Genomic DNA, 16,795 nt, shown 5'->3' on the forward strand with positions numbered 1-16,795 from the left:
GTCTGAGCATACCCTGCCAACTTATGGTGAACATAGTGGTACAAACGGGGGTAGTGATGGACAGAGAATCTGAACCAATCAAAAATGCACACCGTCGACAGATCTGGGTTTAATCCATCACCGTTCTTTAGCCCACTCTGCCACCCCAGTTCAGACATGGCCATATGCAAATCAGTCTGACCTTGTGCCTCATGGGAACAGTCCAGCCTGAACTGCCAAGCTATGCCTTCCCTGGACCGGAAAAAAGCTTCCGGGGACCGGTTTCTGGTATTTCATCTGTCTTCAGCCTGGCTTGCTTGAATCCAGTGGCAAAGTGGGCAAGGGACTCACGTCTGAGCATACCCTGCCAACTTATGGTGAACAAAGTGGTACAAAAGGGGTTGATGATGGACGGAGCATCTGAACCAATCAAACACTCACACCCAGTCGACAGATCTGGGTTTTATCCATCACCGTTCTTTAGCCCACTCTGCCACCCCAGTTCAGACATGGCCATATGCAAATCAGTTTGACCCTGGGCATCATGGGAACAGTCCAGCCCGAACTACCAAACCATGCCTTCCCTGGACCGGAAACAAGCGTCCGAGGACCGGTTTCTGGCATTTCAGCCGTCTTCAGCCCGTCTTGCTTGAATCCAGTGGTAAAGTGAGCAAGGGACTCACGTCTGAGCATACCCTGCCAACTTATGCCGAACAAAGTGGAACAAAAGGGGGTGGTGATGGACGGAGCATCTGAACCAATCAAACACTCACACCCAATCGACAGATCTGGGTTTAATCCATCACCGTTCTTTAGCCCACTCTGCCACCCCAGTTCAGACATGGCCATGTGCAAATCAGTTTGCCCCTGTGCCTCATGGGAACAGTCCAGCCCGAACTGCCAAGCCATGCCTTCCCTGGACCGGAAACAAGATTCAGAGGACCGGTTTCTGGCATTTCAGCCGTCTTCAGCCCGGCTTGCTTGAATGCAGTGGCAAAGTGAGCAAGGGACTCACGTCTGAGCATACCCTGCCAACTTATTGTGAACAAAGTGGTACAAAAGGGGGTGGTGATGGACGGAGCATCTGAACAAATCAAACACTGACAACTAGTCAACAGATCTGGGTTTAATCCATCACCGTTCTTTAGCCCACTCTGCCACCCCAGTTCAGACATGGCCATATGCAAATCAGTCTGACCCTGAGCCTCATGGGAACAGTCCAGCCCGAACTGCCAAGCCATGCCTTCCCTGGACCGGAAACAAGCTTCCGAGGGACGGTTTCTGGCATTTCAGCCGTCTTCAGCCCGGCTTACTTGAATCCAGTGGCAAAGTGAGCAAGGGACTCAAGTCTGAGCATACCCTGCCAACTTATGGCTAACAAAGTGGTACAAAAGAGGGTGGTGATGGACGGAGCATCTGAACCAATCAAACACTCACACCCAATTGACAGATCTGGGTTTAATCCATCACTGTTCTTTAGCCCACTCTGCCACCCCAGTTCAGACATGGCCATATGCAAAACAGTCTGACCCTGTGCCTCATTGGAACAGTCCAGCCTGAACTGCCAAGCTATGCCTTCCCTGGACCGGAAACAAGCTTCCGAGGACCGGTTTCTGGCATTTCATCTGTCTTCAGCCCGGCTTGCTTGAATCCAGTGGGAAAGTGAGCAAGGGACTCATGTCTGAGCATACCCTGCCAACTTATGGTAAACAAAGTGGAACAAAAGGGAGTGGTGATGGACGGAGCATCTGAACCAATCAAACACTCACACCCAATCGACAGATCTGGGTTTAATCCATCACCGTTCTTTAGCCCACTCTGCCACCCCAGGTCAGACATGGCCATATGCAAATCAGTTTGCCTCTGTGCCTCATGGGAACAGTCCAGCCCGAACTGCCAAGCCATACCTTCCCTGGACCGGAAACAAGATTCAGAGGACCGGTTTCTGGCATTTCAGCCGTCTTCAGTCCGGCTTGCTTGAATCCAGTGGCACAGTGAGCAAGGGACTCACGTCTGAGCATACCCTGCCAACTTATGGTGAACATAGTGGTACAAACGGGGGTAGTGATGGACAGAGCATCTGAACCAATCAAAAATGCACACCCAGTCGACAGATCTGGGTTTAATCCATCACCGTTCTTTAGCCCACTCTGCCACCCCAGTTCAGACATGGCCATATGCAAATCAGTCTGACCCTGGGCCTCATGGGAACAGTCCAGCCCGAACTGCCAAGCCATGCCTTCCCTGGACCGGAAACAAGCTTCCGAGGACCGGTTTCTGGCATTTCAGCCGTCTTCAGCCCGGCTGCTTGAATCCAGTGGTAAAGTGAGCAAGGGACTCACGTCTGAGCATACCCTGCCAACTTATGGTAAACAAAGTGGAAGAAAAGGGGGTGGTGATGGACGGAGCATCTGAACCAATCAAACAATCACACCCAGTCGACAGATCTGGGTTTAATCCATCACCGTTCTTTAGCCCACTCTGCCACCCCAGTTCAGACATGGCCATAAGCAAATCAGTTTGCCTCTGTGCCTCATGGGAACAGTCCAGCCCGAACTGCCAAGCCATACCTTCCCTGGACCGGAAACAAGATTCAGAGGACCGGTTTCTGGCATTTCAGCCGTCTTCAGTCCGGCTTGCTTGAATCCAGTGGCAAAGTGAGCAAGGGACTCATGTCTGAGCATACCCTGTCAACTTATGGTGAACATAGTGGTACAAACAGGGGTAGTGATGGACAGAGCATCTGAACCAATCAAAAATGCACACCGTCGACAGATCTGGGTTTAATCCATCACCGTTCTTTAGCCCACTCTGCCACCCCAGTTCAGACATGGCCATATGCAAATCAGTCTGACCTTGTGCCTCATGGGAACAGTCCAGCCTGAACTGCCAAGCTATGCCTTCCCTGGACCGGAAAAAAGCTTCCGGGGACCGGTTTCTGGTATTTCATCTGTCTTCAGCCTGGCTTGCTTGAATCCAGTGGCAAAGTGGGCAAGGGACTCACGTCTGAGCATACCCTGCCAACTTATGGTGAACAAAGTGGTACAAAAGGGGTTGATGATGGACGGAGCATCTGAACCAATCAAACACTCACACCCAGTCGACAGATCTGGGTTTTATCCATCACCGTTCTTTAGCCCACTCTGCCACCCCAGTTCAGACAAGGCCATATGCAAATCAGTTTGACCCTGGGCATCATGGGAACAGTCCAGCCCGAACTACCAAACCATGCCTTCCCTGGACCGGAAACAAGCGTCCGAGGACCGGTTTCTGGCATGTCAGCCGTCTTCAGCCCGTCTTGCTTGAATCCAGTGGTAAAGTGAGCAAGGGACTCACGTCTGAGCATACCCTGCCAACTTATGCCGAACAAAGTGGAACAAAAGGGGGTGGTGATGGATGGAGCATCTGAACAAATCAAACACTCACAACTATTCAACAGATCTGGGTTTAATCCATCACCGTTCTTTAGCCCACTCTGCCACCCCAGTTCAGACATGGCCATATGCAAATCAGTCTGACCCTGAGCCTCATGGGAACAGTCCAGCCCGAACTGCCAAGCCATGCCTTCCCTGGACCGGAAACAAGCTTCCGAGGGACAGTTTCTGGCATTTCAGCCGTCTTCAGCCCGGCTTGCTTGAATCCAGTGGCAAAGTGAGCAGGGGACTCAAGTCTGAGCATACCCTGCCAACTTATGGCTAACAAAGTGGTACAAAAGGGGGTGGTGATGGACGGAGCATCTGAACAAATCAAACACTCACACCCAATCGACAGATCTGGGTTTAATCCATCACCGTTCTTTAGCCCACTCTGCCACCCCAGTTCAGACATGGCCATGTGCAAATCAGTTTGCCCCTGTGCCTCATGGGAACAGCCAGCCCGAACTGCCAAGCCATGCCTTCCCTGGACCGGAAACAAGATTCAGAGGACCGGTTTCTGGCATTTCAGCCGTCTTCAGCCCGGCTTGCTTGAATGCAGTGGCAAAGTGAGCAAGGGACTCACGTCTGAGCATACCCTGCCAACTTATTGTGAACAAAGTGGTACAAAAGGGGGTGGTGATGGACGGAGCATCTGAACAAATCAAACACTGACAACTAGTCAACAGATCTGGGTTTAATCCATCACCGTTCTTTAGCCCACTCTGCCACCCCAGTTCAGACATGGCCATATGCAAATCAGTCTGACCCTGAGCCTCATGGGAACAGTCCAGCCCGAACTGCCAAGCCATGCCTTCCCTGGACCGGAAACAAGCTTCCGAGGGACGGTTTCTGGCATTTCAGCCGTCTTCAGCCCGGCTTACTTGAATCCAGTGGCAAAGTGAGCAAGGGACTCAAGTCTGAGCATACCCTGCCAACTTATGGCTAACAAAGTGGTACAAAAGAGGGTGGTGATGGACGGAGCATCTGAACCAATCAAACACTCACACCCAATTGACAGATCTGGGTTTAATCCATCACTGTTCTTTAGCCCACTCTGCCACCCCAGTTCAGACATGGCCATATGCAAAACAGTCTGACCCTGTGCCTCATTGGAACAGTCCAGCCTGAACTGCCAAGCTATGCCTTCCCTGGACCGGAAACAAGCTTCCGAGGACCGGTTTCTGGCATTTCATCTGTCTTCAGCCCGGCTTGCTTGAATCCAGTGGGAAAGTGAGCAAGGGACTCATGTCTGAGCATACCCTGCCAATTTATGGCGAACAAAGTGGTACAAAAGGGGTTGATGATGGACGGAGCATCTGAACCAATCAAACACTCACACCCAGTCGACAGATCTGGGTTTAATCCATCACCGTTCTTTAGCCCACTCTGCCACCACAGTTCAGACATGGCCATATGCAAATCAGTCTGACCCTGTGCCTCATGGGAACAGTCCAGCCCGAACTACCAAACTATGCCTTCCCTGGACCGGAAACAAGCTTCCGAGGACCGGTTTCTGGCATTTCAGCCATCTTCAGCCCGGCTTGCTTGAATCCAGTGGTAAAGTGAGCAAGGGACTCACGTCTGAGCATACCCTGCCAACTTATGGTAAACAAAGTGGAACAAAAGGGAGTGGTGATGGACGGAGCATCTGAACCAATCAAACACTCACACCCAATCGACAGATCTGGGTTTAATCCATCACCGTTCTTTAGCCCACTCTGCCACCCCAGTTCAGACATGGCCATATGCAAATCAGTTTGCCTCTGTGCCTCATGGGAACAGTCCAGCCCGAACTGCCAAGCCATACCTTCCCTGGACCGGAAACAAGATTCAGAGGACCGGTTTCTGGCATTTCAGCCGTCTTCAGTCCGGCTTGCTTGAATCCAGTGGCACAGTGAGCAAGGGACTCACGTCTGAGCATACCCTGCCAACTTATGGTGAACATAGTGGTACAAACGGGGGTAGTGATGGACAGAGCATCTGAACCAATCAAAAATGCACACCCAGTCGACAGATCTGGGTTTAATCCATCACCGTTCTTTAGCCCACTCTGCCACCCCAGTTCAGACATGGCCATATGCAAATCAGTCTGACCCTGGGCCTCATGGGAACAGTCCAGCCCGAACTGCCAAGCCATGCCTTCCCTGGACCGGAAACAAGCTTCCGAGGACCGGTTTCTGGCATTTCAGCCGTCTTCAGCCCGGCTGCTTGAATCCAGTGGTAAAGTGAGCAAGGGACTCACGTCTGAGCATACCCTGCCAACTTATGGTAAACAAAGTGGAAGAAAAGGGGGTGGTGATGGACGGAGCATCTGAACCAATCAAACAATCACACCCAGTCGACAGATCTGGGTTTAATCCATCACCGTTCTTTAGCCCACTCTGCCACCCCAGTTCACACATGGCCATAAGCAAATCAGTTTGCCTCTGTGCCTCATGGGAACAGTCCAGCCCGAACTGCCAAGCCATACCTTCCCTGGACCGGAAACAAGATTCAGAGGACCGGTTTCTGGCATTTCAGCCGTCTTCAGTCCGGCTTGCTTGAATCCAGTGGCAAAGTGAGCAAGGGACTCATGTCTGAGCATACCCTGTCAACTTATGGTGAACATAGTGGTACAAACGGGGGTAGTGATGGACAGAGCATCTGAACCAATCAAAAATGCACACCGTCGACAGATCTGGGTTTAATCCATCACCGTTCTTTAGCCCACTCTGCCACCCCAGTTCAGACATGGCCATATGCAAATCAGTCTGACCTTGTGCCTCATGGGAACAGTCCAGCCTGAACTGCCAAGCTATGCCTTCCCTGGACCGGAAAAAAGCTTCCGGGGACCGGTTTCTGGTATTTCATCTGTCTTCAGCCTGGCTTGCTTGAATCCAGTGGCAAAGTGGGCAAGGGACTCACGTCTGAGCATACCCTGCCAACTTATGGTGAACAAAGTGGTACAAAAGGGGTTGATGATGGACGGAGCATCTGAACCAATCAAACACTCACACCCAGTCGACAGATCTGGGTTTTATCCATCACCGTTCTTTAGCCCACTCTGCCACCCCAGTTCAGACAAGGCCATATGCAAATCAGTTTGACCCTGGGCATCATGGGAACAGTCCAGCCCGAACTACCAAACCATGCCTTCCCTGGACCGGAAACAAGCGTCCGAGGACCGGTTTCTGGCATGTCAGCCGTCTTCAGCCCGTCTTGCTTGAATCCAGTGGTAAAGTGAGCAAGGGACTCACGTCTGAGCATACCCTGCCAACTTATGCCGAACAAAGTGGAACAAAAGGGGGTGGTGATGGATGGAGCATCTGAACAAATCAAACACTCACAACTATTCAACAGATCTGGGTTTAATCCATCACCGTTCTTTAGCCCACTCTGCCACCCCAGTTCAGACATGGCCATATGCAAATCAGTCTGACCCTGAGCCTCATGGGAACAGTCCAGCCCGAACTGCCAAGCCATGCCTTCCCTGGACCGGAAACAAGCTTCCGAGGGACAGTTTCTGGCATTTCAGCCGTCTTCAGCCCGGCTTGCTTGAATCCAGTGGCAAAGTGAGCAGGGGACTCAAGTCTGAGCATACCCTGCCAACTTATGGCTAACAAAGTGGTACAAAAGAGGGTGGTGATGGAAGGAGCATCTGAACCAATCAAACACTCACACCCAATTGACAGATCTGGGTTTAATCCATCACTGTTCTTTAGCCCACTCTGCCACCTCAGTTCAGACATGGCCATATGCAAAACAGTCTGACCCTGTGCCTCATTGGAACAGTCCAGCCTGAACTGCCAAGCTATGCCTTCCCTGGACCGGAAACAAGCTTCCGAGGACCGGTTTCTGGCATTTCATCTGTCTTCAGCCCGGCTTGCTTGAATCCAGTGGGAAAGTGAGCAAGGGACTCACGTCTGAGCATACCCTGCCAATTTATGGCGAACAAAGTGGTACAAAAGGGGTTGATGATGGACGGAGCATCTGAACCAATCAAACACTCACACCCAGTCGACAGATCTGGGTTTAATCCATCACCGTTCTTTAGCCCACTCTGCCACCACAGTTCAGATATGGCCATATGCAAATCAGGCTGACACTGTGCCTCATGGGAACAGTCCAGCCCGAACTACCAAACTATACCTTCCCTGGACCGGAAACAAGCTTCCGAGGACCGGTTTCTGGCATTTCAGCCATCTTCAGCCCGGCTTGCTTGAATCCAGTGGTAAAGTGAGCAAGGGACTCACGTCTGAGCATACCCTGCCAACTTATGGTAAACAAAGTGGAAAAAAAGGGGGTGGTGATGGACGGAGCATCTGAACCAATCAAACACTCACACCCAGTCGACAGATCTGGGTTTAATCCATCACCGTTCTTTAGCCCACTCTGCCACCCCAGTTCAGATATGGCCATATGCAAATCAGTTTGCCTCTGTGCCTCATGGGAACAGTCCAGCCCGAACTGCCAAGCCATACCTTCCCTGGACCGGAAACAAGATTCAGAGGACCGGTTTCTGGCATTTCAGCCGTCTTCAGTCCGGCTTGCTTGAATCCAGTGGCAAAGTGAGCAAGGGACTCACGTCTGAGCATACCCTGCCAACTTATGGTGAACATAGTGGTACAAACGGGGGTAGTGATGGACAGAGCATCTGAACCAATCAAAAATGCACACCCAGTCGACAGATCTGGGTTTAATCCATCACCGTTCTTTAGCCCACTCTGCCACCCCAGTTCAGACATGGCCATATGCAAATCAGTCTGACCCTGGGCCTCATGGGAACAGTCCAGCCCGAACTGCCAAGCTATGCCTTCCCTGGACCGGAAACAAGCTTCCGAGGACCGGTTTCTGGCATTTCAGCCGTCTTCAGCCCGGCTTGCTTGAATCCAGTGGTAAAGTGAGCAAGGGACTCACGTCTGAGCATACCCTGCCAACTTATGGTAAACAAAGTGGAACAAAAGGGGGTGGTGATGGACGGAGCATCTGAACCAATCAAACACTCACACCCAGTCGACAGATCTGGGTTTAATCCATCACCGTTCTTTAGCCCACTCTGCCACCCCAGTTCAGACATGGCCATATGCAAATCAGTCTGACCCTGGGCCTCATGGGAACAGTCCAGCCCGAACTGCCAAGCCATGCCTTCCCTGGACCGGAAACAAGATTCAGAGGACCGGTTTCTGGCATTTCAGCCGTCTTCAGTCCGGCTTGCTTGAATCCAGTGGCAAAGTGAGCAAGGGAGTCACGTCTGAGCATACCCTGCCAACTTATGGTGAACATAGTGGTACAAACGGGGGTAGTGATGGACAGAGCATCTGAACCAATCAAAAATGCACACCGTCGACAGATCTGGGTTTAATCCATCACCGTTCTTTAGCCCACTCTGCCACCCCAGTTCAGACATGGCCATATGCAAATCAGTTTGCCCCTGTGCCTCATGGGAACAGTCCAGCCCGAACTGCCAAGCCATGCCTTCCCTAGACCGGAAACAAGATTCAGAGGACCGGTTTCTGGCATTTCAGCCGTCTTCAGCCCGGCTTGCTTGAATCCAGTGGCAAAGTGAGCAAGGGACTCACGTCTGAGCATACCCTGCCAACTTATGGCGAACAAAGAGGTACAAACGGAGGTAGTGATGGACGGAGCATCTGAACCAATCAAACACTCACAACCAGTCGACAGATCTGGGTTTAATCCATCACCGTTATTTAGCCCACTCTGCCACCCCAGTTCACACATGGCCATATGCAAATCAGTCTGACCCTGTGCCTCATGGGAATAGTCCAGCACGAACTGCAAGACCATGCCTTTCCAGGACCGGAAACAAGCTTCCGAGGACCGGTTTCTGGCATTTCAGCCATCTTCAGCCAGGCTTGCTTGAATCCAGTGGCAAAGTGAGCAAGGGACTCACGTCTGAGCATGCCCTGCCAACTTATGGCAAACTAAGTGGTACAAAGGGGGGTGGTGATGGACGGAGCATATGAACCAATCAAACACTCACACTCAGTCGACAGATCTGGGTTTAATCCATCACCGTTCTTTAGCCCACTCTGCCACCCCAGTTCAGACATGGCCATATGCAAATCAGTCTGACCCTGTGCCTCAAGGGAACAGTCCAGCCCGAAGTGCCAAGCCATGCCTTCCCTGGACCGGAAACAAGCTTCAAAAGAAAGGTTTCTGGCATTTCAGCCGTCTTCAGCCTGGCTTGCTTGAATCCAGTGGCAATGTGAGAAAGGGACTCACGTCTGAGCATGCCCTGCCAACTTATGGCGATCAAAGCGGTACAAAAGGGGGTGGTGATGGACGGAGCATCTGAACCAATCAAACACTCACACCCAGTCAACAGAGCTGGGTGTAACCCATCACTGTTCTTTAGCCCACTCTGCCACCCCAGTTCAGACATGGCCATATGCAAATCAGTCTGACCCTGTGCCTCATGGGAACAGTCCAGCCCGAACTGCCAAGCCATGCCTTTCCTGGACCGGAAACAAGCTTCCGAGGACCGGTTTCTGGCATTTCAGCCATCTTCAGCCAGGCTTGCTTGAATCCAGTGGCAAAGTGAGCAAGGGACTCACGTCTGAGCATACCCTGCCAACTTATGGCGAACAAAGCGGTACAAAAGGGGGTGGTGATGGACTGAGCATCTGAACCAATCAAACACTCACACCCAGTCAACAGATCTAGGTTTAATCCATCACCGTTCTTTAGCCCACTCTGCCACCCCAGTTCAGACACGGCCATTTGCTAATCAGTCTGACCCTGTGCCTGACTGGGTGTGAGTGTTATGCGCAAACAGGAAAAGTGCACCCTATTAGAGTGAATGCACTGCCCCCAGGGCAGCTGCGAACTCATGCTGCCTGGAGGCAGCACAATCAAGTGAAATATGTAACAGTTGCTTCAAAGCTGCTCCATTTAATGGACAGGGGGAAACCTGCCAGCTCTTTTAAGAGGGATTATCGATCTCCTTGCTGGTAGCTGCAGTGAGAGACTGCACACACTTGCAAGGGGATGTCTGGGAGGTCCATGGGTCCCCTTGTCTCTCTCCAGAGGGCTGCCATTGGGGGCACACTGACAGTGCACCACCTTTTTGTGGTGCATTTTCAGTGTGCCTCCTGATGGCTTCTTTGCTTCATGTCCATAATATGGCGCAGGGCATAGAGGTAAAGGCATTCCCTCCTTTGCGTGGACCATGACACAATTGCCTGCTGGCCCAACTGGTATACCAAAGTGCCCCTGGGGCGCTCAAAGTGAGTGCACATGGCCATTTTGTCCCCGGGGCACTTTCTATAATGCGTTTCCCGGTGGCTGCTCTCATGAGGCACCTCCCATTATTTACAGTGCTTTGTTGTGTTTCCATGATATTAGACACCACACCTCTGATACACTACACACATATACCCAGAGTGATTCTGCCCTCAGTACTGCAAGTTAGCCCTAACAGTTCGAATTTTCCTTTAGGAGCCTGTTTGCCAGATGAGTTTTAGGATGTAGGTGCAGAGAATGGTGTAGTGTATGTTTTACTGTTAAGTAGAACTCCTGTCAATGCAATACACAATAACAGGTACATCTTCAGTTGTACACATATCAATAATAGGGTTGTTTTTCCCAAAGTGGCTCTAATTGGCTGTTATGACACTTGAAACATTGATATGGAATGCTTACTTTTATTGATATCCACCTCGTCTTCAAAATTATATTATATACACCCCAAAATAAACATCCTCATAAAAGCTCTGCCCAGGGATCAATGTGCAGTTTCAGAGGAGCAGGGTGTGCTGCACAGAATATACCACTGATTCCAACACCATTACACTAATTTTGAAAGAGAAATGTTTGGTGGTTTGGCAACCTACCTCACCTCCCTCTTGCATTCTGCTCAGCTACACATACATTTGAAGCCAGCCTGCAGATGCCCACTTCTACCTACGGTAGATGCCTTTCTTCTTTCATTTACCTTTATATTTAATTGATTTTTAATAAGATAGTGGCAGAACCCCCGATCTTTCCCAGTTGTACTGCCCTTCCCCTCCATTCATGGTCAGTAGGTAAATGCTTTCTCATGATAGTGTTGGCAGCATTAGATTGCCGGTGTTCTTTGAAAGAAAGCTCCTGTTGAGTTCAGAGGGACATGTTCCAACTCTGCACTGACTGGTGACAAAGTGGGGAGACTCTGGCTAGTGGTCTGCAGGGAGTAAAGCGAGCTCGGCTGTGACGCATCATTATCCTTTCTTCATTTGGGTCCCTGGAGACTCATCAGATGTGGTGGTCAAGCACCAACACAGGCAAACATTTACCTAACTGTTGGGGACATGTTCCATTCGTACATCACTTCTCTGGACTCTGAAGAGGCCATGAGAAGGCCAAGATATTCTGGGAAAACAGGCATCCCGATATGAGGTCATATCAGTGGAAAAGGTGTTTTCACTGCTGTGACTTAGAAGACAATCACCGTGTTTTGAACTTGGCTTTTAAGCTCACTACTTCCATAAACAGCCGTACTCAACAAAGATGTTGATGGTACTATGCTAATTATTTTACGCTAATTAGATTTCAATAATTACATTTTTGAGTAAATACTGATGCTAGTTTGGATGAAATGTGCTACTTACTGTTCTCCATCTAGTGCAACTTTCAAAACGAGCTTTGAAAAAATAGGCAGGTTTGTATTCATGCCGTGCATGTCCTCTTTAGAACGCCGCTTCTGGTAGGAATATGCAACTAAAGTAATCTTAATAGAAATGGAATGTGATCAATGCATTAGAAAGTAATCGTTATTACCACTACATCTGTCAGGCAGCCTGCACGCAAGCTGCTTCTGGATCTACTACGTGAAAAAGCTAATAAAGTGGCAGCCAGTGGTAAATCAAACTGGTGGGCCGACTGACAGGCACTGAAAACCCCCAAAATAACAGCAGTGTCCTTAGGATCAAAGCCAAATCTCTCAATCATGGTCCATTTTAAACAGAGTTCATAATGGGCCAACTTTGAGGGCTTTGGAGTTGAGGCTGAAGGCACTCTGTCTAGAACCCACCATCATAGCAGGCCAGTGTAACCTTGGTTACAGGTACAGTTGTGTTCACTTCCAACTGTGATACAATTGCAAAACTGACCAGGCCTCTCAGTTGCTACTGTCTTTGTACAGGTACAACCTGAGGATAATGTGGCAAGGCTGCTGTGAGTGGGCATGAAGGAAGGAGTCAACCCACAACCCTCTAGGTAAGTCTGGGCGACTTTGTTGAGGAGATTATGCGCAGAGCTGAGGCTGCGTTGGGGGCCAAGGGTGCCGTGGTGGGCAGCACAGAGACATCACTTCTAAAAGGTAGTACTACAAGGGGCAGGGGCTGCGACCTCTGGAACAGGGACTGCTGTGGTTGCTAGTGATTCGGGAGGTCATGCAAGGTCCATAGAAAGGGAAAACATGAGATCCTCGAAGGTGGCAATAGGAGCCTGGGTAAGATCAGGAGCCCAGGAGGAGGACAATGTGCCTGGAGGTGGTGAAGGCCTGGAAACAACCCCGGGGTAGGAGAATCAGCACTCTTGTCAACGAGAAGCATGCACTGTAGCAGGAAGCCCTGCGAGTGCATATCAGCCTATAGCTGAACTCGAACAATGGCAGGTCTAGGAAAAGAGAGCAGGGCCAGAACAGAACACTGAGTCCTGTTAGAACACAGCAGGCCAACTGCAATACCTAAAACCAGCACAGCATCTCACCAAGAACAAAACTCAGGCCCAAGCTTGAGTACACCCATCACAGTGCCAGCCAGAGACACTTCAGGGTTTCAGTCCCCGTGCACCTCGCTCCTCGGCGAACCGGGCCCAAGCTAGCTCCCTGTCACAGGCATTCATCCAAATGTCTCAATGAATTAAATTAATATTGAAAAGAAAATCACTTTCCTACTGCCTCGTGTTCATTCAGTGCTCCTCTTCTTCCGCTCAGAGTTGATGGCTCGAGCACAGGCTCCCAGAGCCTCATCCAACTTCCTATTGTCAATCCTGGTTCTGCTTTCATACTGCTTAGGCAGCATGAGAGCAGCACCAGGGTTGGGTAGAGCACGCAGGTTCGATGCTCCTTCAGGCACCGGGGATCTGTGCTTGCTCTTTACCCAGCTGTCTAAGACCGCTTAGGTTGGAGTGTTCAGGCCCGGACTGCCCGTTGCGGGCACCGGGCAATCCCCCGGTGCACCGCAAGGGTGGGGACCGGTTTTGGGCACCTGGGGGCCGTTTTTGTTACAGGGCCGTTTTTGTTACAGGGCCGTTTATGCAGCAAAGCTGCAAAATCAGCTCTGCAACAAAATCGGCCGAAAACCGGCCCCGGCAAAGAGCTCAGACCTCCCCCCGGGGGCCGGCCGAACACTTTGGCGGGCCGGTTTTGGTTCCCAGTCTGGCCCTGGGAGTGTTTAACCGCATCCTTGCGGCACATTTTCCCCCGTGCGCTAAAGATTTTAAAACCCCGCGGTTCTCAGCTCGTCATCAGCGTACAAGAGGTGTACTTCATGATGAGCTGAGCTCGTCATGAGCGTGCAAGGGGTTAAAGTGGGCATGTCAGGCTGCCCGTCGCAAGACAGCCAGGCAAAGTGACAAAGTGACATATACACCTTAAACTGAAGTGCAAACTTTTACTCCGTGCTTCAGCTGGGCCCTTAGACTCGGCTGCTACCAGCATGATAAATAAAATGGTAATATATTTGTTTTATTACCATTTGAATTTTCTTGCTTCCCACACTGTCATCGGAGGGGTGACGCTCCTCCGCCCTCATGGAGGCAACGCCTCAATGAGTTCCTTACTGCACTGGGTTTATGTGATCGATGGGGAATATGTTCTTCACGAGTTTGGAAAAGTCGTGTTAAATGCTGTTGTTTTAGGGGTGCACTTAAAACCAAAATGGAATCCAAAATGTAAAACTTGGAAAACAAACTTGAGTCAAGTCTATAAATCAGTTAGTGTCTGCAGCAGAAACGATACACTTAATCCTATTTCTTGCAGCAAACTCGGAAAATATATGGCCTCAGGCTGGCTTAGTGAGTCCTATGACAAAACTTTTATTTTATTGTGTAGACAGACCAAGAGAGTTTTCCTTTTTTACTCCACTGACAGATATTTCCTGACTACCTTTGCCTTGGCTCTTCATAGCATACTAATGTGTTTTATATGGTGTCAAAAACAAACAGAATATTTTATCTTACATTTTGCAGGAGCTCAAAAGGAAGAAGTCGCTTTAATGAATGGACTAACCGTGAATCTGCACCTCCAACTGGTATGTTTTTTTTTTTAAACAGCTATGTGATATCATATTTTAAATTACTGATTCCAATCAATTCTTTGTGAATATAGTATATTTTGCTAAAGGGCATTCAGATGCAAATCCTACAATACCATGAAAAATGCATTTTGTCAGTTCATAATCTTTTGTCGCCTCGGGCTGAATCTTGAGATTGAGACAGTCTCCAAGGCTGCATATTGATAGACATGACTCGGAATCATACCTATGAAATAATATTTACAGAAAATGAGCACCTAAGCATTCTCCATACACAGTCTGTTTGATCTTTCCCTTATAGCAATCAATACAGATCTCTGAAAAAATACAATTTAAACGGTTTATTAATGAGACAAGCTCTGCATGTTTACAGTTTTCAGCAGGCATTTCCAACGCGATTTTAGAAGCCCGTCGCCAGCGATGCCGAATGTCGAGATTACAGAATAACTTCGCTCTTTAGGCTTCTATCCACATGATGCTTCTTTCATCCACCACCGTCCACCCCTCAACCCTTTATCCCACTCTTTCCACCTGATGCTTCTTTCATTCACCACAATCCACCCCTTGCCCCTTTATCTCACTCTTTCCACCTGATGCTTCTTTCACCCACCACCATCCACCCCTCACCCCTTCATTTCACTCCTGCACGTTCTTTTTCATCCCTGCTTTGTCCCAGACACCCTGTTTTGTCCATCTCTGTCTTCATCAGTCTTTCCTACCTTTCACTCTCTGGTTTTGGGTCAAAGTATGATGATGGATAAATCCAGATTCCCAAAATGGCTGCCGGTGGGCTTCACTTGCAGCCACTGTCTCAACTTAAGTACTGAGGGCTTCCTTGTCTTGATTCCACCGCATTCCTTTTCTTCCAACGCCCTCCACTTCCTGTACTAGACTCTCACTCTTACAGGTGCTTTTTAATTCCTGCTTTCTCCTTTTTGTCACTGTGTTCTATCTTTATCTTTTTCATTATTACTGCCTTTTCTACCTCTCCCTCTCTTGCTGTGGTTCAATGTTTGATGATGAAAAATGAGTAACTGGTTTTCAAAATATATTATGCCTGTCCCCAAAATATGCCCTTTGGTGTGAACCCAAATGTATGCAGAGTGCATGCAGTGTGGACTGGTGTTCTGCCTCTTCGAGGGGCGAGCGTGCAATAGGTATTAGGTGGGGATTACAGGTCACACTGAAGCAGTAGGAAAAAAACAAAAGATAAGACCTGATTTTTGCTGCTCTTATCTTGAACGGTTTAGTTATGGGCTCCAGCGGAGAACTATTCTACTATAATTGAGGGTTCCTAAGTGCCCCATTCAGGAGTATAGATTACCAACCCAGCTGGAGGGAGACCTTTCCCAGAGTCACTACTCTGGTGGTCAAAATAAAAAACAGGCGGGTAAGATGTAATGCCTTTTTTGAAAATAAATAAAAACAAAATATTTCATTAAAAATACATGTGTAAAACATTTATAAAAATGTTTACTTATTTTTACAACAAATTTAGCAACTTGTACCATGTAAGCACCATTACTATTATAACTATATTGAAGTAGACTGTGGAAACGCCTACACCACAGAAATATGTAATTATTAATTACATAATAAACACATATATCTATACACGCATGCTCAATAATCATACAATCAGTAATATATTTTAAAAATGAATGTTTTATATATCTACATTTTTTTATTCTTTAATATTACTTAAACCTGTGAAAAATGAAACATCAAAGAATAATGTCAAGAACAATAATAAATTAAACCTAAAAAACCTCTAAAATAAGATTTAAGAAACAAATATCTAAAAATCGTAAAATAAATATTAGGGGCTGGGGTGGGGATACTATTTGCTAATATAACTGCCAGTCAACAAACACAGGGTGTTGCAGGGATTCTGCTCATACACAGACCCAATACCTCAGTTAATTGTGGTGGACCAAAAAACTCACCCCAGTACCTAGAACCCCTAACCAACTAGCATCAGTGTCAAGTCAAGTCAATATAGTTTATTCGGTTTACTTGATATGATACCATAAAAGTTGCAAGTTACAAAATACATTACAATCACAGGTTAAAATACACAATATACAGACACGAAAAGGATGTACACATTTCCCCAGTTTAAGACAATCATTTAAGGTTCCAGACGTTTTCTGTACTTCAGTG

The 16,795-nt window shown here is 48.7% G+C and overlaps 1 protein-coding gene across 3 annotated transcripts in view; it reads left to right on the top strand.

Moving 5' to 3' along the window:
- Window positions 1-16,795, top strand: part of KYNU (kynureninase) — a 988,121-nt gene that overhangs the window by 411,123 nt on the left and 560,203 nt on the right. For all 3 annotated transcript variants that reach the window (XM_078682489.1, XM_078682491.1, XM_078682490.1), the window contains exon 5: window positions 14,568-14,629. In XM_078682489.1, coding sequence (XP_078538615.1) covers window positions 14,568-14,629 — 62 coding nt within the window. The remainder of the gene's footprint in view (window positions 1-14,567; window positions 14,630-16,795) is intronic.

The sequence above is a fragment of the Lissotriton helveticus genome, chromosome 3_1 (assembly GCF_964261635.1).
Source record: "Lissotriton helveticus chromosome 3_1, aLisHel1.1, whole genome shotgun sequence".
Lineage (NCBI taxonomy): Eukaryota > Metazoa > Chordata > Amphibia > Caudata > Salamandridae > Lissotriton > Lissotriton helveticus.